Source organism: Aulostomus chinensis, chromosome 22 (assembly GCF_037954235.1).
Source record: "Aulostomus chinensis isolate RoL2024-O1b breed Wild chromosome 22, RoL_Achi_v1.0, whole genome shotgun sequence".
Lineage (NCBI taxonomy): Eukaryota > Metazoa > Chordata > Actinopteri > Syngnathiformes > Aulostomidae > Aulostomus > Aulostomus chinensis.
Genome location: NC_141341.1, coordinates 2993486 through 3021373, shown reverse-complemented (window position 1 = coordinate 3021373; position 27888 = coordinate 2993486). Strand labels below are relative to the sequence as shown.

At 47.4% G+C, this 27888-nt stretch overlaps 2 protein-coding genes across 9 annotated transcripts in view; both read left to right on the top strand.

The window, feature by feature from the left end:
- Window positions 1-15280, top strand: part of pkhd1l1.1 (PKHD1 like 1, tandem duplicate 1) — a 38633-nt gene extending 23353 nt beyond the window's left edge. For both annotated transcript variants that reach the window (XM_086194206.1, XM_086194205.1), the window contains exons 46-76: window positions 697-938; window positions 1196-1332; window positions 1432-2461; window positions 3194-3385; window positions 3724-3875; window positions 3966-4125; window positions 4401-4572; window positions 4674-4762; window positions 5168-5331; window positions 5445-5574; window positions 6037-6155; window positions 6268-6397; window positions 6812-6985; window positions 7126-7229; window positions 7830-7956; window positions 8030-8151; window positions 8250-8340; window positions 8486-8634; window positions 9686-9808; window positions 9899-10010; window positions 10280-10396; window positions 10571-10736; window positions 11085-11317; window positions 11424-11588; window positions 12019-12176; window positions 12318-12453; window positions 12917-13261; window positions 13342-13493; window positions 13580-13726; window positions 13881-14034; window positions 14722-15280. In XM_086194206.1, coding sequence (XP_086050332.1) covers window positions 697-938; window positions 1196-1332; window positions 1432-2461; window positions 3194-3385; window positions 3724-3875; window positions 3966-4125; window positions 4401-4572; window positions 4674-4762; window positions 5168-5331; window positions 5445-5574; window positions 6037-6155; window positions 6268-6397; window positions 6812-6985; window positions 7126-7229; window positions 7830-7956; window positions 8030-8151; window positions 8250-8340; window positions 8486-8634; window positions 9686-9808; window positions 9899-10010; window positions 10280-10396; window positions 10571-10736; window positions 11085-11317; window positions 11424-11588; window positions 12019-12176; window positions 12318-12453; window positions 12917-13261; window positions 13342-13493; window positions 13580-13726; window positions 13881-14034; window positions 14722-15035 — 5806 coding nt within the window. In that variant the 3' untranslated portion in view covers window positions 15036-15280. The remainder of the gene's footprint in view (window positions 1-696; window positions 939-1195; window positions 1333-1431; window positions 2462-3193; window positions 3386-3723; window positions 3876-3965; window positions 4126-4400; window positions 4573-4673; window positions 4763-5167; window positions 5332-5444; window positions 5575-6036; window positions 6156-6267; window positions 6398-6811; window positions 6986-7125; window positions 7230-7829; window positions 7957-8029; window positions 8152-8249; window positions 8341-8485; window positions 8635-9685; window positions 9809-9898; window positions 10011-10279; window positions 10397-10570; window positions 10737-11084; window positions 11318-11423; window positions 11589-12018; window positions 12177-12317; window positions 12454-12916; window positions 13262-13341; window positions 13494-13579; window positions 13727-13880; window positions 14035-14721) is intronic.
- A 2437-nt stretch (window positions 15281-17717) lies between these two features.
- On the top strand, window positions 17718-27596 carry LOC147240361 (flotillin-1). 7 transcript variants are annotated; one of them, XR_015111360.1, is made up of 15 exons: window positions 17718-18101; window positions 18568-18631; window positions 18791-18866; window positions 19080-19170; window positions 19296-19439; window positions 20107-20226; window positions 20518-20613; window positions 20922-21074; window positions 21292-21473; window positions 22040-22085; window positions 22216-22353; window positions 23126-23290; window positions 23533-23931; window positions 24127-24181; window positions 24282-27596. XR_015111360.1 is itself a non-coding variant. In XM_086194207.1 (13 exons), exons 2-13 carry the CDS (start codon window positions 18589-18591, stop codon window positions 23551-23553), a joined length of 1275 nt encoding a protein of 424 aa, XP_086050333.1. In that variant the 5' UTR covers window positions 17718-18101; window positions 18568-18588; the 3' UTR covers window positions 23554-27596. The 7 variants fall into 7 exon arrangements, 1 of the variants encoding a protein (XP_086050333.1); XR_015111359.1 differs by having other exon boundaries at window positions 23533-24181; window positions 24282-24366; window positions 24455-27596; XR_015111356.1 differs by having other exon boundaries at window positions 24127-27596.
- Window positions 27597-27888: the final 292 nt, after the last annotated feature.

Sequence of the window (27888 nt, the reverse complement as noted above, 5' to 3'; positions counted from 1 at the left end):
TACACAAACTGTAGTGATGCTTTTCTGAGGCGAAGCTCAGCGTGTGACTACCACATCCTTTCAGGGAGAGCCTGCTCAGCAGTGGGAGATGTGGAGCCTTGCTTGTCTGATCTACTGCAGCGAGAAGGATGTAAAATCTTATACTGGCACGTAAAGTGATGCTTCCGGCATAAAGGGGTATTTTGGCTTTCAAGTTTTCAGAAAAAAACTGCCTTGAGCCCACAAGTTGTTTTTTTTTTCCCCTCTTTATGACTCTGGAGTTAAGAAAGAGCCGGCCATGTATGTTTAGCTCCAAGCTAATGGCTGCTGATTATTGACAACAGCAAAATTGTCCAAAAAATGTCAGTTTGAAAACTCTCGAGCACATCGCCTGGTGTAAGGTTTGCTGTTGTTAGCCGTCAGTTATCATCAGCTTCAAGCTCAAGGTACAGTACAAGAAAAGGCTTAGTGAGCTGGAGACACCTACGACTGAGTTCTTGAAAAGCAAAATACACATTTTGGTAAACAAAAACAAAAATGCCGTCAAGGTTCAAGTTTATTCCAGTAAATGAATCATCGGCATGCATGCCTTCTGCTCGTGTTGCTCATTTGCAGTTTGGTTGCGTTTGTGTCCACGTCAGAGTCCCGGGTGACTCGGTGAGCTGCACAGAAGGTGCTTGGACCACAGACTCTGATCTCTCTACTTTCGACGTCCAGGCACAGCCAGAGAGAGAACGAGGTGAGGAGGATTGCCGCCGTGTCCGCTGATGGCAAGACCCTCACCCTCGCCGAGCCACTCGCATACACTCACCTGGGGGTGACCGTCACGCTGCCGGACGGCACGCTGTTTGATGGCCGAGCTGAGGTGGGCCTCCTCACCAGGAACATCGTGGTACGAGGCTCCCAAAACGAGGAGTGGAATGACAAGATTGAAGCCTGCCCCGATGGTTTCAACACAGGTATGAAGACACTCCTCCACCTTCATGATGCCATCTTCCCTGACTAAAAGATCTCCCTCTTAATTTAACGGCCTGCAGCCTCACCCACTGAGGTAAAATGGTAGCTTTTCATCAAAGAATAAATGTCCCTCATGAAATAACTTGGCAATCTACATGAGTACTACGTTGTACTTGTTTCGGGATGGTAAACACGTCGTAAATATTATGTTACTGTGGTACTAAACATGAACCTCTTCCTTCTTCTCTGTGTGCTGCAGGTGAATTCGCCACCCAAACCTGTTTCCAAGGAAGGTTTGGAGAGGAGGTCGGCAGCGATCAGTTCGGAGGCTGCATCATGTTCCACGCGCCCAGACCGAACGAGAATCTTGCGATCGGTCGGCTCGAATACGTCGAGGTGGTGGACATGTTTTGAAAATCGGACTTGTATGTCAGCGTTGCTTGTTGTTCAGCAAACACTGAACTGCTTCGTCTGTTCATTCTTGCTCTCGCGCAGGTCTTCCACGCCGGCCAGGCCTTCAGGCTGGGACGTTATCCCATCCACTGGCATTTGATGGGAAACATCGACTACCAGTCATACGTGAGGGGATGTGCCATCCATCAGACCTACAACAGGGCCGTAACCATCCACAACACTCACCGGCTGCTGGTGGAGCACAACGTCATCTACGACATCATGGGCGGGGCCTTCTTCATCGAGGACGGCATCGAGACGGAGAACATCCTGCAGTACAACCTGGCTGTGTTTGTCAAGCAAAGCACCAGCCTCCTGAACGATGATGTCACTCCTGCCGCCTACTGGGTCACCAATCCCAACAATATCATCCGACACAACGCTGCAGCAGGCGGAACCCACTTTGGTTTCTGGTACCGGATGCACGAGCACCCCGATGGCCCCTCATTTGACAGAAACATCTGCCAGAAAAGGGTTCCGCTTGGCGAGTTCTTCAACAACACTGTGCACTCTCAGGGCTGGTTCGGCCTCTGGATCTTCCAAGACTTTTTCCCCATGAAGAATGGAGGCTGCTACTCCAGCATCCCAGAGCCAGCCGTCTTCCGCTCCCTCACTACCTGGAACTCTGAGAAAGGTGCCGAGTGGGTCAACGTGGGTGCTGTGCAGTTTGAAGACTTCACCATGGTTAACAATGAGAAAGCGGGTATCGATGCTAAGCGCATCATGCAGTGGGCAGTTAGCAGCTTTGGAGAGGATGGTGGGGCCGTGGTGTCCAACAGCACCATCGTGGCCCACGTGGACGAGCTGGGACTGGGAGACGGCTACTGCACCCGCCGAGGCGTCATCACACCATTCGACGACGGCATGAGCGTCCTGAACACCAAGTTCATCAATTTTGACCGCGGCTCCTGCGCAGCTATCGGGGTAACTACCATCGATGGGACGTGTGTGGATCGCTGTGGAGGCTGGGCCGTCAGATTCAGCGGAATCGAGTACTTCAACTCACCCAACAAGGCCGGCTTCAGGTGGGAGCACGAGGTGCAGCTGGTGGACACTGATGGTTCCCTCACAGGTACTCAGTCTTTTGCCTCGTGCTGCTCATTCATTGAATATCTGACATTTCTTAGCTGTAAGTCCTGTTATGATCAATTAGCATTTAAAGGAACACAAACTCTTTTGGGAAATGCGCTTGTTTGCCATCTTCCTCAGAGCCAGGCAAGAAGGCAGACGCCCCTCTCCTCCCTGCCCATGCAGTTGGGAGCCGGAGACCGCTAGTTAGCTTAGCGCAATGAATTGTAGTGAATGGGTGGGTTAGCATACAGCTGTCAAAACGAATCAAATACACATTCATTCCTTGCCTGCGTTAATATGCAAATACCATGAAATGATTTTGATAATGAGACATTTTAATTTTGGAATCTCATTCATTACTAGGAACTACTTTCCTGACTGAGCGAGGTGATTTAATGCAGCCAAGTTTGTAAGAGATGGTGAGGATGATAGATGACTTTTGCCAGAGACTTGCTAGCTTCCCACCCGCTACCATTCACTGTGCTAAGCTAACTTGTAGTCAGCTAGTCTGAGGTGCAGGTCAGCCCTTTTTGCCCAAAAATTGTTGTGTTCCTTTAAGAACTCAGTCCCCGGATCCAGACGCACTCATTTAACAAAATAATAGTTTTCAAAGGAGACGTCTGATGTTGCTCTATGTTTTATAAATACTACGCAGTCCAGTCCTACTGCGTCACCTCAGTTTTAGAAGTTTTATTAAAGTAGTGACCACTGACCTCGCTGGCTTGTTTTCCAGGGAACATCAACCATAAAGTAGTGCCTCTGAGCCCCTTGCTAGACCCTGCGCACTGTTCCCAGAGCGCCGAGTGGAGCGTGGGTTTCCCGGGCGCCGTGTGCGACCACACTGTCAGTTTCCATCGTTTGTCATTCAACAATCCCACGCCAACCTCCCTGAAGGCCAAAGATGTCATCTTAACCAACTCACACGGTATGAAAACTCACACGGTATGAAAACCCACTGATGTGCTCACATTGTTGGATCAGACTCAAGTGGGGTTTCACTTTGGTACATAAATAAACCCAGAGATGAAGTAGATGAGGAAAAAGCAAAGAGTAATCGGTGCCATTTACTGACCTCTACAGGTGATACGCAGTAATTGAAGTACACTTCTTCCAATTGATGCAAATGAAAAGGATGGAAAGTGATCATCAACTCTCTAAATCTCCTGCTGACATCTGAGTCCGTTTATTAAATGTGTATTGTAAATCCCTAAAAACCGGGTGGATTATTGATGGATTATTGCCTGGCCTGGATTTTCTGTTCAGGTTCTAGTGTGGTTCCTTTTCTGAAGAAGAGAATGACTCACAAGTTCGGCTGGATGGCCTTGCTGCCCTCCGGCGAGACGTACAACTGGTTCTTTGACAACGCGGATCAGATCACAAACATCACTTACATGGCAAAGTTCTACGGCTTCAGGGTACATTAAACTCTGTACCATGACCTGATTGAACACACATCAGTTCCTGGTTGTAACCATGTTCCTCCATGTGCTGTCTTCTCCATACAGTCAGATCAATACGTGATCATCAACCACAACTTAACGCAGAGTCCAGACAGGTTCCGTATCGTCGACGAGAGAAACGGATCGTCTGCGCCGCTGAGCTTCGCCAGCAACAACAATGGAGATTGGTACTTCGACGACAGCTCCAACAACCTCTTCTACATCGGTTAGACGCTCCCTGACACGCTCTTGTTGAACGAAGAGGAATTTGTATTTGAAAATGGATTTGTAAATCTGGGAGCGTGGGTTTCCTTAGCATGCATTCACAAGACGCTCCGCACAGATTTCCTTTGAATTGTTCTCAGCTGAAACTAGAGCGGCTCGTGTCATCAAAAACAGCCTCCAGCTCCTGGTTGTGGGCGAAGTGTCGCTTCAAATCTGTTTTCAAGATTTCATTAAACCACCTGAAGTCGTGGCAATCATTTGTGTGACTTCTCGCAGTGTCTGGCAAGACCAGCCAGCGCAGGCGTCGAGCCAGCGTGGACCGCTCCACGAAGGACGTTGAGATATACTTCAGGGTCTACCGCTGCTTCTTCCCCAACTGCATCCGGCCGCCACCTCCTCCTCCAGCAACACTCGCCCCCCTGCCCAGCCGTCGACCCGACGACTTCATGTACTAAACAACAGTCACATATCGGTTGATTTCTACAAACAATGTTGTCATGGTGACTCCAGTCTGATTAACACTTAAATGTCCTGTTTGTTTGTCTCCAGTCTCTGGTCAAATGCCTCTTTCTGGGAAGATTCTGCTGAAAATAACTTCACTGTTCCAGCAGAGGGCGCTGACGTGGTCATCCCGTCAGGTAAAAAGTCAGAGATAGGACAGTTAATGCTGAAGGAGCTGCTGTTTTTTTTTAACTTTGTGTGATATTACAGGCACCGTGTTACGTCTTGAACGGCTGGGAAATATTTGATTTTATTGTTTTCGTGTCAGGAACAAACCTGATTCTCAACATGATGTGATGTTTCACTGAAAATCTTTTTGAAAGAAACAGTCCTGCCACATTCATAGATTATCTCCCTGCATCAGAAAATCGTGGTTAAACGCTTCCAGCAACCGGAAGCCTTGGGTTTTGGTGTCTTGAAAGTTGCTTAATTTGGTTTGAAAAACTCAAGACTTTAAAACGGTTTGAGCAGATCAAAGGAAGCGAGGGGAGTTTTATCATCCAGGATTTGTGCAGTACTTCTGTATCCTCGTCCCCCCACAGGGATGTGGGTGGTCCTGGACGGCAGCACCCCTCCTCTCAACAAGCTGACAGTCGTCGGGGTTCTGGAGATCCCGGACTCCATGAACAGCTCCAGCACCAGACACGCTCGGTCCACGCATGAGTACAACAGTGTAGTGATCGACGCCGTCTACGTCTCCATCCAGGTCAGAGAACGCGTCTCTGTGCTGGAGAGAGCGGCAAATCAGCAGAATGTTAAACCATCGGCGCCGCTGCTGCGCTGTCCAGTTCAATGACGTTCCGCCTTCTTGGGTCTCAGGGCGGCCGGCTGATAGCAGGATGGCATGACGAACCTTTCAGGGGTCAGCTGCTCATCAACCTGAGAGGAAACCACCACACTCCTGACTGGCCTCTGCCTAACGGGCCCAACCAGGGATCCAAAGTTCTGGGTAAGAAAACTGGTTAATACTCATCATCCGGTGAAGAGCCCAAGACCTGTGGTCAGAGACCTGGGACCTGAGATCAGAGACTTGGGACCTGAGATCAGAGACCTGGGACCTGAGATCAGAGACCTGGGACCTGAGATCAGAGACTTGGAACCTGAGATCAGAGATCTGGGACCTGAGACCTCGGTCTTTCAACCTATCTTTCATCTCAGAATTGCTGTATGGTGAAACTTCCACCATGGTGGACGAAGTATTCCAGTAGTATCGTACTGAGAGTTCCTCCATGATCCACACCCTAAATGTAGTCCTAAACACAGTATCTTATGGAACATTCTTCCACTGCCATGCACTGTAAACATTAGACACTCTAAATCTTGAGGCTTTCAAATGTTTGGATGTTTCAATCATGTGATGCTACAAAGCTGCACCAGCAGACGCTTCAGGCTTTTGTTCGTCACGTCACAGGTGTGTTTGGAACACTTGAGCTCTACGGACAACCACACAACGTTTACCACACCAAACTTGCTGCTACCGCTGACGCCGGCTCCATCACGCTCACCCTGGCGCTGCCTGTCGACTGGCAGGTCTCTGTGGTTGCTTTTTTTTTTTGCAGTACAAGACTCTTGATACTTGTGCACACGAACACATCCATACCTCCTCTGTGACTGCTCATGTCTGCCTGTGTGATTCGTGCAGGCTGGGGACGAAGTCGTCATTTCCACCTCCAGTTACAGCGCGTGGGAGACAGAAAAACGACAGATCACGGATGTGTCATCGGACGGACGCGTCCTGACCCTGAACCAGCCTTTGAGCCACACTCATATTGGTCAGTTCCACAACTTTTTATACAGACAGAGTTCCATGTCCCCAGAATACAACAATAACAAACACTCGCATCAGTGGTGTTTCTGCTTCTGCATCATTAATTAATGCGACAGGCCGAGGACGGACGGACGTCCAGTACAACTACCACACGTAGAAGAGTTCAGGTGGAGCATTTAGGACACACAGGCATCATTTTAATAGCGAAATGTACATCAACAGACATGAACAGACTGAGAACAACCAGTCACTCAGCATGGAAATATCTTAATTCATTCTGAAAGGAAGTACCAGTTCTTATTGTAGCTGATTTTAACTGAAAGTTGTCCTTTTTGAAAACAGTTTTTTTCTACAGTTTTACTGAGTTAATCGATAATGTCACAAAGACTTCATAACTTCTGTTCCTTTTTGTGTCCAGGTGAGACTCACTCTGTTCCAGGGCCATCAGGCTCCTACACTCTGGCTGCTGATGTCGGTCTTCTGTCCAGAAACATCAAGATCATCGGTGAGGAGTATGCAGGCATGATGGCGGACTCATTTGGAGCCAGATTGTTGGTTGGCACGTTCTCCTGGGCTGGAATCGACTACAAAGGTGCAGTAGAAGTCCTTTATTTAGAGTAGAAGGCATTGTGAATGTGCCATTATGAGAGTATTTTAATGTTGAGCTGTCATAGACTGACGTGTTCCGTGAAGTTCCAACAGCTGCAGCTACACTGAGCTTTATTCCTCCAGGCAAAGCGCAAATCAGGAACGTGGAGTTCTTCCACTCTGGTCAGGAAGGCTGGACCGACTACAGCGATCCTCGCTACTCTGTGGCCTTCCTGAACCTGGGAGAGGTACACACACACACACACACACACACACACACACACACACACACACACACACACGTAGCACATGTTGCTCTGAAGAAGTTTGAGCAAGTTGGTTCAACATAATGCTCCAGCTGGTCACATCCAGCACTACTGTGAATTATACCTTTGTGTTGTTGTTTTTTTTGTTTGTTTGTTTTTTTTAAAACTCAGATTAAAGTGAGATTATTGATCATATACCTGGATAAAGAAGCCGGGGATTGTACCAGATGATGCGCTTAAAAGTTTGTAAACTGAACCGTTTGGACAGTTTTGCTGTTGTTAGCTGTCAGTCGCCATTAGCTTCAAGCTAACCGTGTACGTGGCTGGCTCTTTCTGCGTTCTGGAAAAACTTCTTTGTGAACTCAAGAAACCTCTTCATGAAATATCTGAGTTTAACAAAAACAAACAAAAACCTAACAAATGTAGAATAGTCATAAAAATGAACGAAATATGAAACAGGCCAACAACGGCACTTCATGTTGCTCCTGATGAGGAGGCTTTGCTGAGGAGAGAGAGATCTGAGGAGGGGGCCGTCCGGTTCTCATCGATACACAACAAATGTTGTGGTTTTCTTGTTAACAGGTCTCACAAGAGGACTCGTACATCCAGGGCTGTGCCTTCCATGACGGATTCTCCCCCGCCATCGGGGTGTTTGGAACCGCGGGACTGATTGTCGACGATAACGTTGTCCACCACACTGTGGGGGAAGGTAAACATCCGACGGTTCCTTCCTGTCTGAGTTTGAGAGAAAAACACCCTTCAATGTTGTCAAACGTTTGCAGCGATCAGAATCTGGGGTAAGAACGTAACAGTCAGGAGGAACCTGGTGACCATGTCGCTGTGGCCGGGATCGTACCAGGACCGGGAGGAGCCTTTCAACTTCAACTGGAACGCTGCCGTCGAGGTCCATCCTCTCAAAATATAAGAACCCCTGATGCTTTTTAGAAAATGATAATTCTAATAATGTTAAAGCATGACCTGTTCTATTTCCTGCAATATCAGGTCAACGAGGGCACAGATGTTGTTCTGCAGCACAACGTCGTGGCAGGTTACGAGAGGGTCGCGTACCGCATCGATGGTGAACCTTGCCCAGGTAGCACCAGACGGAGGATTTAAATTACTGAAAGCCGTTTTTACACTCAGCTTTCCGTTCAGACTTTGCATAAAATCCCGAAAGCCTTTCTCTGAGGGAAGACAGGCTTGTTTGGTTCCGTCACGCTTGACCTCTACTCCTGCAGGTCATGGGAATGGAAATGAGAAGTGGATTCACAACGAGGCTCACGGCGGCCTGTATGGAGTGTATCTGAACAAGGACGGCTTGGCCGGCTGCAGCCTCGTCCAGGGCTTCTTGGTCTGGAGGAGCTTCGACTATGGCATCTACTCCCAGGTTTGAAAACTTAACACCTTTTATGTCTTACTCTTATCTTCTTTTATATGCTTGATTCCTCCACACAAGAAAAACCTGCTGTGATGAAAATAAGTTGAGAGACTTGTGAGGTGGTGATCAGGTCAGGGGTCATCAAATGAAAAGCAGAGCTGGGGATTTACTCTTGAACAGGAGAGCAGACGGAGCGAAGTGAGCCGCCACAGCCAGACAAGCGCAGTCATTTCAGCCTCTCACTTATTAGCTCTTGGCCCGCCATGAAATGTCAGGGGAAAGGAAAGGAGCACAAGGCTACGCCTCCAGAGGCCTCAGTTAGAGCTGAAGAGGGCTGGATGAGAGGAGAAACGCCTTCAGGAATGTTAATACTCAAAGTAATACTTCACCCACAAAGTTTATTTTGTCTTTTAAATACTGAAGAATACATGTTGAGCTCACCAATTATTTGGGGGGGGGGGGGGGGCTGCTGCTGCAGCATAACCTCTCTGAGACTCCAGCATACAGAAAGAGCCAGAAACGTGCATGTAGCTCAAAGCTAACGGTTACTGGCTAATAACAGCAAAACTGCCCCTAACAGCCTTCCAGGCACCCTCAGGTGCATCACCTGGTACCGCCGTCTTTATTCAGCCGCACACTCGGTGAGCCGCACACTTTGATTAATACATACGGCTGTATTGTGGCGTTCCGAAGAGCATTGCTGGATGTCAACTCAAGACTATTTGAGAGTACTTGAAAGGCAAAATACACTGTTTGGATGAAGTATTGCTTTAACTTGTATTTATTTGTTATTTGTCAGTGTAAAACACAGGAGTTAAACATCATCAGCGAGATTGCTTTTTAACAGCTAATACCTAGGCAGGTAGCAAAAATGAAGAAATACTACAGGTGTGAGTGGGGGTGCAAGGTGCAAGTACACAAGTAGTAAAGCAGTAAAGTACATGAAAGACATGTACAGTTAGCAGCGGGTCAGTGCTAGCAACAGTTCAGGGTCCTTGAAAAGAAGCCCGGAAGCTGCAGGCCTCAGATGATGGTGATTATCGTCCTCTGACCTTCTCAGACCATCACAAACGTGGTCATCGCCAACGTGACCCTGGTGGATAACGGGATGGCCGTCATGCCCCTCATCTTCGCTCCTCCCTCGCTCTCCCACGCCTACGCTGATAAATCAGTACAAATTCAGGTGAGAGCTTCACAGCGATCGGCTCATTATTTGTCTTTGCTTTAGTTTTTCTTTTTTTTTTAACTGACAGTCACACCCCTCTTTTCCCAGAGCGCCCTGATTGTTGGGAGCAGCCCGAGCTTCAACTGTTCAGACACTTTACCCACCACCGACTTCAACATGGCGATCAGCGCTGACCATCGGGCCCCCAGACCTCTCAACGGTACAGTCATTCAACCTGCGACAGAATTAGCAGATCGGCAGGGAAACTGACAAACTGAACAAGTCAACAAAACTGGTGAGACGTCAACTAAATAAAAGGCGTGGCAGAGACGAGAGCTGAGGAGGGAAAGAGGGAACCGATAAAAAAGACAAAAGAGAAGTGAACGGGAATTCACCACAAAAAAATTCCAGGAAAACAAAATGAGAGTAGCTGCAAGTGAAAGTACGAGCAAAGACTGCTTGTCTTGACTCCGTTTTTACTTGATACAGGTGGCAGATCAGGAATCTGCTGGCCGACGTTTGGATCTGGACACAATAATGCGCCAGTAAAACCGCATCATCTCAACAACAACTACAACGCCATCAAAGGAGTGATGAGAGTCACGGGTGAGTGGGAGAACCCACAGGGGGGAGATGCTGCCAGGCCAGATCAGATGTGTCATCTTTCTGGCAGGTTCTGAGTCTCGAAGCTCTAATCAGATCCTTGAACCAGGACCCCCCCCAGAATCATGTGTCACAAATATCTATAAATCCTAACGTCCCTGTTTTCTCTCTTTCCAGACACAACGTTCATCGGTTTCAAAGACGTCTGCTCCGGCGAGATGAACGTGATGTTCTTGACCAACCCCTTGAACGAGGACTTGCAGCACCCTGTGCAGGTTTCGGGTCTGACGATGATTGACAGCACTGAAGAGGCCAAGGTCTTCATCCACAGGCCTGACCTGGGGTAAAGTCCAGCACAGAGAACAGCATGTGGAACGTCAGCCCATCTGACTTTGGCCAGTTGGAAGCTTTCATCTGCAGAGGAGGACTGATTGTCATTCTGCTCTTGCAACTTTTGGTTTTTAGTCCAGGTTACCAGCAGTGAAACTTCCATCACTTTTAGTCTAAAAAGAAGTGTGAATGATGAGTGTCTCCACAGCTGATTTAATGTAGACGGCGTTTCAGCTGCGGCCTTCTGCTTTCAACACTTCGGCCAATAAAAGCAAGTGTTTTGTTTTGTTTTTTTTACATAAAACTCTTTTCAGTTACGTCTCTGAAATCTGTAGTGTGTGTGTGTGTGTTTGTGCTTCAGTAAAGTGAACCCAGCTGACTGTGTGGACATGGACTGCGATGCAAAGAAGAAGAGCATGCTGAAGGACTTGGACGGCTCGCTCCTGGGTGCAGTGGGTACTGTGGTGCCCCAGTCTGAGTACGAGTGGGGAGGCGATCCCAGGAGGGGGCTTGGTGACTATCGCATCCCCAAAGTTATGCTCACGTTCCTCAACGGAAGCCGCATCCCCGTGAACCAGATCGCTCCACACAAAGGTGCGAAACTCAGCCGTAGGGGCTGTTTGGACGGCCGTTGTGCAACTTTGATTTTAAAAGACAAAAAAACAAAAGTGTACAACTGTCCACTGACGTCTGTCCTCAGGTGTGATCAGGGACAACTGCACGTTCATGACCTCCTGGCAGTGCTACAAGTGTTTCGGACTGAATTACAGGATGCTTGTTATTGAGAGCCTCGACTCAGACACAGAGACCAGACGTCTGTCCCCAGTCGCGGTGCTTGGAGACGGCTTTGTGGATCTCATCAATGGTTGGACACTTTTTATTGTCTCAACACAAGTAAATTCCAGAAAACAAGTCTGATCATGATGGACGTTCACGTTAACACCTCCAGAGTGTAACTGAGCCCTTCCAGTACTCAGGAATGGAGAGTTTTATCCTCCAGCATCACTTCTGTCTTCAGAATGCAGAAAGATCCAGCCACGCGTACGTAGCTTGAAGCTAAAGGGCTGACAGCAGCTACAGCTTGTTAGCCGTCAGCTGCCATTAGCTTCAAGCTAAATAGACGTGACTGACACTTCTGACGTCAAAACAAAGTGACGTAAGAGTAAAAAAAAAAATACAAATTTGGTGAAGGATATGTATGAAGATATGTATTTGTGAGGACGTGGAAGGGTCAAGTATCACTTTAACATCAGTTCAAGAACAAAAAGTGAGAAGCGGCTTGTTGGTGTTTCCAGGCCCCCAGGATCATGGTTGGTGCTCTGGCTACACCTGCCAGAAGAGAGTGTCTCTCTTCCACAGCATCGTGGCCACTGGTCGCAGCTACGACGTCTACTTCACCAGCGTCAGTCCTCAGAAACTCCGTCTCATGATGCTCAACGCCGATCCGTCTGAGGTGGGTGTACAGCGGGAACTTTATGATTCCAATCGGCTTTAAATCCGTTTATTTGGCTTTTATTTGTTAAAAGGTTTCCTAAACCGTAGATATTTACTGTTTAACTGCAGCCTCAGTTGCTCTTGCTTTTGCACCCTGCAGAGCCTCTTGGTGTCGGTCTTCTACTCCAATCCACAGCGGCTGGACGTGTACGTTGACGGCCAGCTGGTTGCTCCCACCAACGCCGAGTGGAACGCCGAAAACACCGACTACACGCTGAAAAGGCCGCTCTACCCGGGTACTTGTTCTACCCACAGAAGCAATTCTTCTCCTTAACAGAAAAGCCTTAAGTTGTTCGATTGTCACAAATGTTCGTTGACTTTTGTCCAAAACGAGACCAACTCCTCAGCTTTGCCAGGTCAGACCTCTGATGTTACAGATCATCAAACCTGCTGTTGTCTTCCTACCTCATACTGTCACTGAGCGAATACATGAGCCTCACTCAGTCTGACAACACATTCCCAAATAAAAATCCTTCACAGTGCTGACCTTTATACCTCCTGGTAATACTTGAATAAGAAAATGACTTTTTTTTCCGGCAAAAAACTGTTGAAAATGATCTTAAAACTTAAACTTAAAACTGTAGCCACGCTGTGAGGGATGGACAACTCCATTGTGGTCTATTTACTGGTTCTAGTTCTAAACGTCTTCTACCCTTCTGGACAATTCTGCCCATAATCCTGTTTTCCGTGTCTCTCCAGGTCAGTACGTCCCTGAGCTGAACTCCACTGTGGGCGCCAACTTCTTCGACCAGACCTACAAGATGCTGAAGGTCCTGCTGAGAGGCTCCACACCAGTGGAAGTTCGAACTTCTCCAGTTCTCTTCATCGCCTTTGAGTTGCCTGCCATGACTGAGGATGAGTTCTTTGGAGAGAACCTGATCCAGAACCTCGCGACATTCCTCAAAGTTCCCCCCAATATGATCCGGATTACAAACATTATCCGGGAGGATGGCAGCGCACGACGCAGGAAGAGATCCACAGGCCTGAAGGTGGAGGTGGAGATCAAGAAGCCTCCGGTCCAGGAAACCACCAACGGCACCGACGGTTGGTGCAGGGCCAGTCGGTGCTTTGTTTAAATCTGTGAGCAGGTTAGTAACGCTTCTCCCTCTGCTGTGTCTTCCCAGATGAGGAGGACTTCACTTTGTTGAAGGACATCGCTGATAACCTGGGTCAGGCAGCAGTTTCTGGAAACCTCAGTCGCTCCATCGGCTTCAACGTGTCTTCAGTGGGCGTCGTCCCTCCCCCCCCCCCATCCTCTGACCCCACCTGGAATGACGTGAGGCCAAATCCTATTAAAAGGTTTGAATACTAGGACGCGCTCATTCCTCAAGATGCTCTCCGGCTCTGTGTTTTTAATGTCAGGTGGCGACTGAGGAGGTGACGAGGGAGGAGGTTCAGATCGACTACGTGTCCAGCGTGGAGAACCTGCTGCTGATGGTGGAGCCGATAGCTGGGGAGTACGTGGGTCCTCTGAACCAGCAGCCCAGTCTCATGGCTGTCGACGCCGAGGTGAGGCGCTGATCCCTCTACCGACACTTGTTCTCGCTGCTCAGATGAGTTTGAAGACGAAAGGAGACAAATGTCTTTCAAACTGTGGGATGGGGTTAAAAATGAGGTTTGAGGAGTTGTTTGGGTGACGCTTGAACACTCACGTTGTCTCCAGGGCAACTGCGTCTCTGTAGGAGTGACAAGCCTGACCGTCACAGCCACCCTGAGGGACGCCGGCGGCAACAGCGTGGATGGTCTCCACGGAAACACCAGCATCCTGTTCAGCACCTGCTGGGCCAACTTCACCGACTTGTCCATCCTGAGCAGCGGTACGCCTCCATCTTGCTTCACAAATTAACTCCGCTCACACGTAGAAAAGTTGCACTTTCAGATGAAGTGACGCTGTTGACTGTCAAGACGCCAAACTCTGGTCGGGGTAAATTTGCGTGCCTGCTCCATTTGTAGTCTCACGATCTCACAACTGTCAGAGACGTAAATCAATGCGTTGTATTGTTTCTCTCTGTCAGTCTTGGTTTCCCCTTGAAATTGGGAGTTGCTACTATTTTTCATAGGGGGCGCCATTTCACCATGTTCGGCCTCCGGAACATGATCTCCACTGAGGGTACGGCTAAAAAATCCTGGCATTTAAAGCATTAAAATTGATATCAACATTTGCCATTTGTAATCTGGAATAATTTGCAGGACCAGATTTATTCCAGTGAAAGTGGTTTTGACAAGAAGGACCAAGAGAGTAAAAGTACCAAGCTTTAAAACTTGACGTTTTCATTTCTGAGCAAATATGCCACGAGTCCAGGTTCTGCTCGACCGTATACGGCTTCCATGCTGTATCAGAGAATAAAAGTTATGGTCCTATCGTCTTTGTTGCTCTAAATAAACGAGGCCACCTAACAAACTCAGTGTTTCTGCGCCGCGCTGCAAGGTTAACCTCTAAATGCCCTCCAGCATCCACACCGAGAACTGAGACACACTAGTGATTCCGTCCCGTCTCCCTGCAGGTGAGAACCTGACGATGGTCTTCACTCTGAAGCAGTGGAACACCAAGTCACGCACCTTCTCCCTCAGGAGCATCCCCACCACCCAGAATCCCCCAACCGGCAGTTACTCCACAGAGCCGGGACCAACCGCCACAGTTGCACCCTGGACCAGCAGCAACACGACGGAGCTGCAGTCCACCTCCACCACAAGGGAGCTGACCACCACCGACGGAAGCATCTTTGGCTCCAGCAGCACCGTGACTGCCGGCAGTCTGTGTCTGGTCAGCGTCATCTACTCGGTGGCGTGCTGCTCAGACGTCGTCCCCCTATGCTAGCGCACCGAGGAGGCTTCTAGCGCAAGTTGAACTTATACACGCAGGGCTTTTCTTCTGTTTCTACTGGGCTCTTATTACATGTAAATTTCTGTTTTATATGATAACAAATCAGGCGTAAGATTCTCAATTTATAACAAGTGACAACAAAAAACAGAGTTAACTAACATCAGAATGATTCCGTGAAGTTTGCTGATTGTGTTGAACTATTTCTAATAAATTCTCTATTTTTCCTTGATACAAAAAAACCTCCTTGCGTCAGTGGTTTCTTGACGAGTGAAACCACAGCAGCTGCAGGGATTTACACCTGCACAGGTGTAACTGATCCCACTGGGTCAAGAGATCCAGCAGCTGTGAGAGCTGCTTGGCCTGAAACACCTGGGAGGAATGAACCTGGTTGAGATTGTGATTCATTTTCAGCTCTGGAGTTTGGACACCTTATGAGCTCATGAGGGCCTTGCTTTGAGGTGGTCTTCACATTATTGGATTCAGACATGTTTGCTCAAAGTTTGAGCGCATCACAAAGCTTCAGATCCCTGGGTCCCAACCTTTCCTGAAACGTAGTTCCTGCCACGTTGTGACAGGTCTTCTCCTTGCCTCAATGATAAGATGAAGTCTGGTAACTTAAAACATGTTTGCCTTCCCAGGACATTTTTTAAAAGTTGTTTGTGTGTCAGTTCGAGCACTTTACTAAAGTCCAAAGCTCACTGACCAGTAAGATGAGGGTATAGACCCCAGTGCGTTTCCCCCAGGCAGGGAGCAGGATTTATTTGGTGGTATTGAAGGAAGAGATTTGTACCATATTGAGTCAGTATAAACAAACACCATTAGCAATTATGCCATAAAATTAATCACATCGAGAGCATGAAGCGATATAAGTATCCTCTCATTGACCTTGTTCCACTGGAGTCAACACAGCTTCAGTGTAATGGCTAGGCTCACCCTGGGAATACAACCCTCTTGATCAAGGTGTCTCCCCTGCCAGGTAAGTATGAATTATACATGTCACGCACGGGCCGCAATTCGGACACCCTAGAAGATCGGTGATGAAGCACGACCTCTGCTGGCACAGTACAGATACCGCAAATAGGTAGTCAGCACCAACAAAAGCCCCACCTGCTGGCCTGACTGTCGTACTGCACTCCCCTCTGAACGCACTCTTCATTGATTCTTGATTATTAAGCACATTAACGCCCCTGTAAAGATGCGTTCACACCGCGTCGCGTTTGGTGTGAACACAGCTTTAGTCATCAACAACGACTATAAATGGTCGTGTTGCTTAAGAATGGGAGACTGTTGGTGGCGCAAACTTGGCTTGCGGGTTCACAAGTTTTTAGGGCAAGAGGAAGAAGTCCGCGGTGCATTGTGGGCCATAGGTTGCTCCGTAGGATGCTCCTGAACCGACGTACAATGTGGGCGTGTTTAGGCTGGAATTTAGGTTCCGAAGTAGGTCGCAACTCGCGCCAGTTGTGGTTTCGGACAGCCTGCGACCTGCTCTGCCTCGCACCCTGTATGCAATACATTTTTAATGTTGGGAATTATAAATGAATTGTCTGTGATTTTCTGTGAAGCCTGGGGTTTACGTCTTATTTTGGCGGGGAAAAAATGACAAGATGGCTGACGTTCGAGCAAGTTCTTGCCTTGGAGTGGCAGCGTTGCATGATGGGAAACTGATTTTCGTCAAATCTGGTGGCGCTGGTACCGAGTGGCCTTCTGTAGTGACCTCCAGCGGCTCCGTTCAGCGGGTTTGCGTCTTGTGTCGATTGTTAGCAACGCCAGTCAACATGGTAGTTGAGTGGAACAGATCCCCTTACGTGATTTATGTAATCTCATACTTACCTGGCAGAGGTGACCGTAGGATCATGAAGATTGGTCACAAGGGTGAGATTGTGTCGACGCGACTGTGTAGATTCCTGTGACATCTTCAAACGCGGGACTGTCGCCTGCACACTATCAGACACGGGGGAACTGCGTTCGCGCCCTCCCCTGAGCACATGATTGACAAGTTTTAATTGCAGGCGAAAGGTCAGATTAAGATGTACGACGGAGACGACAAGAGTGAACATTGATAAAGATAAACTTTTTTATTGATTCTTTAATGATATATTGGACGGCCATTGTGGCAAGCAGTCCTTTTCACCTCTGATTACCTGCGGAGTAGAAAAAGTAATGTAAATCTGATCGAACACCACAATTTATAATTACAAATTGAATTATCGGTCATCTGCGTCACTCATACATTCGATCATTTAGCACATTTTATGCTTAAAGCTTTTAGTCATTTTTTTTTAATGATTATGGTGTAGTTTTCCTTTAAAATGTCTCTAGTTACTGTTTACAACAGTGGAGCTCACTACCCTCGACTCCTCCCCGTTGCAGCTCTACAACTGAGTACTCTCTCCTGACTGGGCCTTAAACACTGAGCGCATCGCTACATAGCCCCCATATCAGCAGAGTATTGTCCTTGAACTGCAGTCACATGCCGGCCCTGGAAAACATTAGCATTGTGCTAATTTGGTGGCAAATGTCTTGTTGATTTTTTTTGCTTGTGTTTTAGTAATAGTTTTTTGTTGTTTTGTATTAGGGATTCATGTGTCTCCCCAGCAAATGTTGGATTTCTTTTGTAAACACGGAAGAACAAAAGCCATATGTCAATTCGAATTTACATGGAAGTGAGCCAGTGAATTTGCATTTGTATATTAACTCGCAATAAAACGACATTCCCAACTGTTACTTTAATTTATTTATTTTAAATTACATTTAAATGTTGGCTCCGTGGCGTGACTTCCTGTGTTTAAACGCTGGGCACGGAGGCCCTAAGTAACAGTCAAAGTAGACTCCAGAACGGGGATGACTCCATTGGTTTGTTGTTGCAGTACCCCACCGCGCCACTAGATGTCGGGCGAGCTCCATCTCCACAGCGGGCGTTCACTGGACGAGCCGCAGAGCTGCAGTCGCTCCTGCCCGCATCAGCCGTCCACCTGCCTCAGTTTCCAGTCATTATAGCTAACGCAGGCCTCTATTACAGCGTTTTAGTTCCCCCAAGCCACACAGTTGCAGTACTAACCGGTAAGTACGTCACTTATGTGACCCCTATCTCACCCTGCTCTATCCTGAACGCTGTATCACATTGATGACGCTAAGGGATAGAACCGGACCGCTAGCAGCAGGTGTAGTTACGCGTCTTTGCTCTTGGGTTGTAAACGTGGGTTTGCTGTCGTGCAAATGGTCTTGTCGTCTAACTGTTCGATGTGTGTGTGTGAATTAAGTCTGCCCCCGTTAGCCAGCCCTCTTGTTCCCGTCCCTGCCCTCTATTTCTGGGATAATTACAGCATGTCGGGCTAACGCTGTTGCTAAATGTGTGAAGGTATATTATTAGATACGGAGGAGTTGATAGCATGAGCACACGCTACTCTGCAGCTGTATCCTGGATTGCATTTTTCATAAAATTCATATATTAAAAGAACCACTGCATTTTGATGTTGGGATTATTTTAATATTTTGCTCTCTGATTTTTTTAAAAATGTTTTTTCAGTTTGTGCAAGAGGCGGTGATCATGTTCTACACCTGTGGTCCCAATGAAGCCATGGTGGTGTCAGGTAAAACGATTTGGAGTAACACGAGTCTTCATAATCACGTGGTAATTAATCAGTTGGGAGTTGGAATGAAGAAAATGTTATTTAGCTCTACTCGGACCAGGTGTGAATCGTGGTGGGGTGTTTGACTGGAGGCTCTGCTCGGTCTCTCTCCTGTGCCAGGTGTCTGTCGTTCTCCTCCCATGATGATAGCTGGAGGCAGAGTATTTGTCATCCCGTGCATTCAGCAGATACAGAGGTAGGAAAACTGCAGGCTTATCTTCCATACGCCAATGTTCAATGACCCTTCAGCACACTCAGTTTGGGCTTTTAATGAAAGGCCGTTGTGCTTTCGTCAAGCTATTTCTCCCTCAGTTAGACCAGGTGGCCATCTCACCATGCTCCTGCTTCTCGTCACGGTCAGTCATTCGTTTTCAGTCATTAATGTCCAGCGTGTGCGGTTCTCCCTCAGGATTTCCCTCAACACTCTGACTCTGAATGTGAAGAGTGATAAAGTCTACACTCGCCACGGCGTGCCCATCTCTGTCACGGGGATAGCTCAGGTCAGTACACCAAGCCTCAGCATGCTGCGGATTTTTTTTCCAGCTTGAAAACAGCGGTTGTTCTTCAAGAACCAGTTGGGTTCCCTGTAGTCATACTGATAAATTGCAGATTTCCCCCCCCACAGATGAAGATTCAAGGTCAGAATAAACAGATGCTGGCTGCAGCCTGCCAAATGTTCATGGGGAAGTCAGAGGCAGAAATCGCTCAGATCGCCTTGGAGACTCTGGAGGGACACCAGCGGGCCATCATCGCCCACCTGACCGTTGAGGTGACCGAGGGGGGTGATCGTTAGCAGTCACTTATTTGAGAGAGGAGAGAGATGTTGCAGCACACAATTGGTGTGTAAGATTTGATGTCCTTGTTGCCAAGTATTGCACAAAGAGCAGCAATTTAACAGTCGTGGGAGTTTGATGAATGTCATGCTGCCTGCATTAAACACAGATTCTTAAATGCATGACGAGCAGTGGTGTCGGTGGAAGGGCTCCTGTATAACCGTGACAGCTCAGCCAACAATGCTTGAAACACGCTAGTGTTGGAGCGTGCGCGGTGATGAAACAGCTCCAGGGCTCCAACTGGCCTTCAACATCCTCACAGCAAAATAAAATGCGCTGTAAAAGGAAAAAGCCCTGGAATGCGTCTCCAACTGAATTTCCTGGCAGATTTTGTTTTTAAAAAAGCAGTCAAGCGTGGAGGAATGGGACATGAGTGTTAGCTACAGGTCCCACGACCACGCGCGTGTTCCAGTCCAACTGCCTGACACGTGGTCCTTCCCTTCCTTCATCTACGCTAGTATGGCACCTGGGAAACTTCCCCTGTGTTTGAGTGGGGATCAAGTGTTGGGATAATGTGACTGATTCTGTTGGGATGCAGCTTGTTAGCATATTTATGCTATCAAAGTGGATGCACGCGTCACAGTCAACACCCTCCACTTCCAGGAGATCTATAAGGACCGGAAGAAGTTCTCAGAGCAGGTTTTCAAAGTGGCCTCCTCGGACCTGGTCAACATGGGCATCAGCGTGGTCAGCTACACCCTCAAAGACGTCCACGATGACCAGGTAACCACACCCTTCAACAGGTATCTCATCATAACCATGTAGGGTGGATGCTAAGAGTGTGCCTTGTTTCCAGGTATCCTGCAGTGGTCAGGATTTGAACTCCCACTAAAAGATTTTATGCATATAATAATTATTTTTTCCATTATTTTATGAGAACATGACTCGTTAGTGCAGTCTAACTGGTACACGTATACTGGTGTTTTTGAGGTGCGACGGTCTCATCTAGCTTGCCGTCCCTGTAGTTCAGTACTTGAAGATGTTGATTTGTGTTTTTTCCTTTGTGGTACTCAGGATTACTTGCATTCTCTGGGGAAGGCTCGCACAGCCCAGGTTCAAAAAGATGCTCGTATCGGAGAGGCCCAGAACAAGAGAGATGCTGTCATCAGGGTGAGAGATCTCAGGTTGTTTGGGGTTTTGCCATTTGGGGAATCTCCATCTTTGTCCCAGACTGCAGCAATGTTTGTTGGAGTCATGGTCTGAATTGTGTGACGTATTGCGTGGAAAGAAGATAAGCTCTCCTTTTATGACGGTCCAGTGGGATGGCCCTTTGGCTGGAAACCATAAAGCTACAATGTCTGTTTTTGTCTTTTGTCTTTTTCAGGCGTGCTCAACGTTTGTCCCAACTCTGGTTTGGGTTTCTCCAATCTCGATTTACTTCCTCTCACCCTGGTCTTGTCTCTTTTGTCTGCCTGCAGGAGGCCCACGCCATGCAGGTGAAGGTCTCGGCACAGTACAAGAATGAGATAGAGATGGCGAAGGCCCAGAGGGACTATGAGCTCAAGAAGGCCGCCTATGACATTGAAGTCAACACGAAGAAGGCTGAGTCTGAGATGGCTTATCAGCTGCAGGTACACAAGAGTGGAGAAGCGGTTCATCTTGGTATTGATCAGCAGGCAGAATAAGTTCACAGTAAAGTGAGTCAGGATTGGTACATAAGAGCTTTCCACAACATTCATCATCGTCTGGTTAGGTGCCACCCTGCCTGTGGCTGTTCTGATTCTCTTCCAGCTCTTTGATTTGGTTCTTACGTGTCGTAGCACTGATCCAATAACGCTGTATTACTAGGTAGCAAAGACGAAGCAGCGCATTGAAGAGGAGAAGATGCAGGTCCAGGTGGTGGAGCGGACGCAGCAGATCATGCTGCAGGAGCAGGAGATCACCCGCAGGGAGAAGGAGCTGGAGGCCAAGGTGAAGAAACCTGCGGAGGCTGAGAAGTACCGCCTGGAGAAGCTGGCTGAAGCTCAGCGGTGAGTTGCAAAGCTCCTCCTCAGCTTCCTTCAGTTTTACAGCCAGATTGTAAGCCATCTGTGATTGGGTTGTAGTTTTGTTTTTTTCCTTCCTTCATTCATGTTCTTTTGCAGTCAGTTGAGGCTGTGAAAGGTGTAAGAGAAAGATGGTCGGTCCGTCCCTTCTGTTTAGACCCTGACTGTGGCCAATTAGAAGTCTTGTTTTTTGTTTTTTTTTTCTTGTTTCTGCAATGAAATCTTCTCTAACTTTCATCAGCTTTTTTGGATTATTGGTTGATAAAAGCATGGTTTTGGTCAGTTCAGGTAAAATGGGGGGGGGGGGGGTGTATGGGGGTAAAGCATTACAAATAGATTTACACCAGGCTGGCCTCACAGTTTGGTTTTGTTCATGATGCGAACTGTGATTTGATGTAGGATTTTAAATATGGAAACAGGTTTTAGATGTTGAGTTGAAATCTGTTTTTCTAGAAGCCCTCATGAAATATATCATGGGATTCCTTAGCTTTAGTTTTACTGCCATGAACTTTCTGCTGTCTGTCTGACTGCATCTCTGAATGTCTGTCCAGTCTTAAGCTGATCATGGAGGCCGAGGCTGAAGCTGAGTCCATCAGGGTGAGTGACAGGTCACTTCATGTGTAAACCTAAATGATCTCTCGGACAATGTGTGATATTTATCCTAGCTTCCTGTTGTGAGTGAGCAAAATTCTAAGTGTCTCCAAATCCTCTCTTTTATCCCCCTCAGATGAAGGGCGAGGCTGAGGCGTTTGCTGTGGAGGCCAAAGGTCGCGCTGAAGCAGAGCAGATGGCCAAGAAGGCAGAGGCCTTCCAGCAGTACAAGGACGGAGCCATGGTGGACATGTTGCTAGAGAAGCTGCCTCTGGTGAAGACCTCCTCATACTTGTATCACAAATCGGAACTTTCTCATTGCATACGTCAGGACTGCATGTGGGGTGTGGCAAAGCTGTTTTTAACCCGACCCTGGATACACAGGAGAGTGCAGTATGGGCGGCATGTCTCAGGGGTAGAGTGGCCGTCTAGCAACCGAAGGGTCGCTGGTTCGATCCTCGACCCCGGTGACCGTGTCGAAGTGTCCTTGAGCAAGATACTGAACCCATAATTGCTCCTGATGAGTAGGTTGGTGCCTTGCATGGCAGCCTCCACCATCAGTGTGAGAGTGTGTGTGTGTGTGTGTGAACGGGTGAATGAGATGAAACTGTAAAGAGCTTTGAGTGCCGCTAAGGTAGAAAAGCGCTCTATAAAATTGAGTCCATTTACCATTTACCATTTACCAGTACTGGAGCCTCCTCTTGCTCTGCTGGGTAAAGGATAGCTGTTGCAGGACAGTCCTCTGCAAAATGAGCTTGATCTTGTTGGTGGAGATATAGATAGATAGATAGATAGATAGATAGATAGATAGATAGATAGATAGATAGATAGATAGATAGAGATATATATTGATAGAGATATATAATGCACCAGTCCAAAACCACATAACTTTATTTCCCCCAAAATATGATGCTGCTACCTCCCAGGTAGTTCACGCCGCTCTCACCTGACTGACAGGAAGTCAGGTGTTTGCAGCTGTGTGTGAGAAATTGGGGGGGAACTAAAAGTTTTTTGCAGTTCTTAACGTTTCGGTAATCTTCCGCCAGATGGCAGAGGAGATCAGCAAGCCTCTGTGTGAGGCCAACAAGGTTACCATGGTATCCAGCGGCGCCGGGGAGGTGGGTGCGGCCAAACTGTCAGGGGAAGTACTGGACATCATGACCCGCCTCCCGGAAGCGGTGGAGAAACTGACAGGCGTCAACATCTCCCAGGTATCACACACATTCTGCTGTTGCAATTAATCTTCTGTCCTCTTCGATGCGTGTCATGATACTTGTCAAAGCTGTTTTGACAGAAGAACTCCAGAACACGCCGAACGAAGCGCAAACAGTCGTCGTCTACAACAAGACCATCAAAGTGTTCTCTGGCTTCCTGATGACTGTCGCTCCGATGCCAGACAGGAAGTATATTGCGATGCTAAAATGAATGACGTTCCCTTTCCTGTGTTCTGCAGGTGACCTCTCGTACCGGCTGAGGAGGAGCAGCCGAAGCGCGACCGTGCAGATCCACCCCCCCAACACTGTCTGGTCTCTTCTGGGCTGTCTGGATATTCTGCATGAATCTGATAGCCTTGTCCTTTCACACTTCATGAACGTAACCCTGTCCTCCTCCCCCCTCCGTCAGTCGACATCTCGCTGTGGCGTTTCTGTGTTGTGATTAATATCGGCAGACTCTTGTCAGGTTTTTGTCGTTTTAGTTTGGTGGCGTTTCAGTTGACACCAGCTCTCTCGGCTGATGTGCTTCTGTGGCTACAGTTACTGTTGTTTGATGTGGTTTTTCAGACCCGGAAATAGAGATCTGATAATCTGAGACCCCAGTCCGTAGCCTGCTGGTCGGGTCCACAGCTGAACAGGTATCAGTGCCAGCACCTGATATTCAAGCCTGGTAGTCATTAGTACCTTTTTGGTACTTAAATTCATCTGCAATAGCAACACAGTTTCATTTGTCAACTAGAAATACCACGTTGCAGTTGTGGGCCTCCGCGGTATGTGCCTGTCAAAGTAATCTTGACCTCTGACCTCACAAAATAATTTCAGTTTATCCTTAGGTCCCAGTGGGTGGTGGTCCTATATCAGCAGAAATATCCTCTTGAGATTCCTAAGGTACCGTGTTCATGTGAGATGACGGTGACCTTTGACCCCTCAGAATCTTCTCAGTTCATACTTGAGGCAAATTCTGAGAAATTCCCCCTATTTGTTCTAGAGAGGTCACGTTATTGAGAAGGGGACGGGCGGGCGGACCACCCACCATCATTACGCCTCCAGCCTGGTGCTTCAACTGCTCAGAGGTGTAAAAATAAGTCCAAATGTCCAAATGTCCCAGTGTGTTGCTAATGTTAGCCACAGCTAATGGGCTTTTTTTTTTTTTTTCAACAGTGTAACCACATTTGAGGCCACCTTGGGCTCGCCATCGATTCCCAACCCTTTCTAAAGCTCTGGTTGTCCTCTCTCATGTCAGGTTTGGTGAAATCAGGTTAAAAGCTTTCATCTGAGCTCTTCGTGTCTCCCAAACCCAAAACGAGCTGCTGAAACCTGATTTTAAATAGCAAACGTAACTGGAGCCTGGTTTTAAAGGGCCACCCCTTTGTGTCAATGGTCCGTCCGTCTTTCCTCTCTCAACGTGTGTGTTTGTGTCACACTGATGCAATGTCTCTCCAGTTGTTGGCGCTCTCCTTATGTGTCCTCCATAACGGTCTGTGTCCTCTGCCTTGCTGCCAAACCGTAAGTGCATCTTAACAAACGTTCTAAACCCTCATTTACTAACGCTTCATTCAAGCCGACCTAAACCTCCAGCCGCTAGTAAAGATGTTTTTGACTTGTTTCATCTGTAAAGAGCTTACTCTGATATTTGTTGCATCAATGGCGAAGTCGTTGAAGAACTGACTGGTGGACGCTGTCTTCCAGGGTTCCCACCAAGCCTTGACAGGTTTAGCAGTTTGCTTACATTCAAATACTCCCCTGGAAAAGTGCTCGATTAAAATCAAACCGTTGTCTCGTTTGGACAATGGTTCGTAATTCAAAAACACTGGGATGTTTCAAATGCGCCAGAATTAACAAGTATTAAAAAAAAAAAAGGGTGGTTTTCCCCTCCCTGTTAACTCGCTTGAACTCCAGATCTCAGATTGACAGCCGTGTATTTTTAGTTTCAGTGCTCCACTGTAATCCATGTCTGCTTTTCGTCCAATCGTTTGTTCAATATTCCGCACGCACTTTGGTTCACGCTTAAGACAAATGAACGGGAACGTTTTGGGTTTGGCGCGAGCTTGAGCGGGTGAGCTGGTCGCCTTGTTTACAGTTACAGAACCGGAAGTGTTCGGCGTTGTTAGTTGTGTGTCTTTGGAGGACAAATCACGCGTTTTTGCTGAAGTATTCCAAGTAATCAAGATTGAAACAAACAATCAGAGTGACTTGTGCATGAATTTTATCCATGTGTGGTGCGTGAGCCCCAACCTGTGAGGCGCCGCTGTCGCTGTGGAGGGCCGGCGCTACCATTGAGCTCCGGCTGACGCCAACTTAAGCCTGGCTCTTAGCTGCTGCGGTCGCAGGTTTAAGCCCAGTTTACACCAAAGACTAAGCAGTTGTGGCGTCTCAACTCAAGCTGGCTGAGTGTCGCCGGTGATGAGCCGTACACCGACAGGTTTCAGCCTCAACCAGTCTTGTTGCTGATCTTTGGTGCAAACTGAGCTTTTGTCCCCTGTAGCTCCTGATTCTCTGTGTTACATTTCAAGAGTTTTTCTGTTTCCTTCATATTTTGCAGTTGTGTATTTCCTACCCGCGGAGGTCTTCGTGTTTTTTGGGTCCTGCTGAAACAGTTGGTTTGTTTATAGCCGAGACACATTTGAGATTCAGGAGGTAGAATTTTGTGGCCCTGCGCTTCTCTAGCACAGGTGATCGTTAAAATGTCAGCCATAAAGTTGCCGGGAAGTTCCTCATTTTCAGGAAACAAAATATTCCAGAAGAACCTGCAAAAGACATCCCTTTTCAACTTGAAACCAAGGCACAGTTATGATGATGACGATCAGAGTATGGATGCATACGTGGGGACTTCCCTCCCTTCTCGACTCCCTGTGACCTTGGAACAACCAAGTGCATCTAAGTGTTGGACCTCAAGTAGCCGTAAACACTAAGGTTTAATTTGGGGAACAAGAATTAAATCTGGTGTGAAGTAGCTGTAGCTCTCTGTCGTAGCACCTGGAAGACTGAGCGTTCTTATAAATGCGTTGTAGAAAAGCTGACCTTGATGCTTATCAAGAATCGTCGACAGAAACTTTGTTGGGTTATTTAAATACTTTGTGCATTGTGTGCTCTATTTATTTTTAATTTATTTCCTTGTTATCACCACTTGTCTAATGCTGCAGGAACACAACGTTTGGGGGAAAACAATGTGTGGCTAATTTGCTGTCCTCTTCAGACCCAGACCAGAAGCTGGATACCCGTCAGCCCTCTGAGCTGCGGTCAGCTTGTTGCATCCACCACATTGAACCGAGGGAGCCGCAGAAGCTGAGCTGGCAAGACGGCGGCATGCTAACGCGCCCATCCGCTACCACGCATTGCACTCAGCTAACAGCTGGTGGCTCTTAGCGTCCTAGTGAATCCAGAGAAGGCGAGGGTATCTCGTCATGTTGCCTGGCTCTGGGGAGGACAGTGAAGACGCTTTGATTCTGTTATCGGAGCAATTGCACGAGGAAAAGAAAGTTTAGGGGCTGCCTGTCGCATCCAAGTTCCTCTGAGTGTCATGACATGCCTTACTGCATCTGACAACTCCGTCACCGTCCCCCTCTACCTCACGAGTACATGTAACAGTCTTTTTTGCTTTTGCTTCTTATAGTATCAAACACTTGAATACTTCTGCTGTGTTACATCTTTGCTTCTCCATACGGTTGGAATGTAAACGTGGGTCTGAATTGGTTCTACCGTGCTGTGTTGAGACCTGATCCAGAGTCATTGCTCCTTTCCTTGTGTTACTCATCACTGTCAGTTTGCTTTTGCACTACCACATTTCAGGAATTGTAAGCCAAATGTATTGAAATGCTTTGATGTCGTCTGATATTTATTATTTATGAAAGATTTTAACACGCTGCTGTGTTCTTCGGCATGCCCCATGACCCACGACGCACCCTTTGTTGTTGGATATTGTAAATAATCATTGGAGTTACCAAAGTAGAAGATAACTAATTAGCCCTCTGTAGAAGTGACTTGCATCTGTACCTGGATGGTTCAAAGTGGAACTGCACATGGATAAATTCTTATCTACACAATCTATATATTTGATATTTTACACTATCAGTGTAGCACTGCTTGCTTCATGTATCACCATTAACAGCTCTACTAACTCCTAACAGGTTTTATCATGAGTATCTATATAGATTCTATCCTCTATAGTGTCCTTTATTGTGGTTTTGATTTGTTTGTAGGTGAAGTCTGAACTCGTTTGTTTCTCGTGTGCGTGCGTGTCAGGAAATGTGTGCTTGTTGGAGGATGACATTCCGCACTCCTGTCTGCTATTTGCTTGTCATTAAATTGCAAAATGGAAACCTCTCTTGTCCTTCACTGTGTATGAAAGCACATGTGTTACTGAAATGTTTCTAGATTACATATCAGAATTTATTTCAGTTTGTTATTCTGCTCGTTTGGAGCTGAAGGATTAGTTTTCAGCCATTGGCCCAGTGGGAGAGAGGCACGGATCTACGGGGGTCCTAATCAACATAAATCTTGACTTTAAACCTTTTGTACCAGTTGTTAATCAACAGAAAGCTGCTATTGTGTGTCTAACTCCCTCCATCACAGCTACTGTGGAGCACACCATGAGG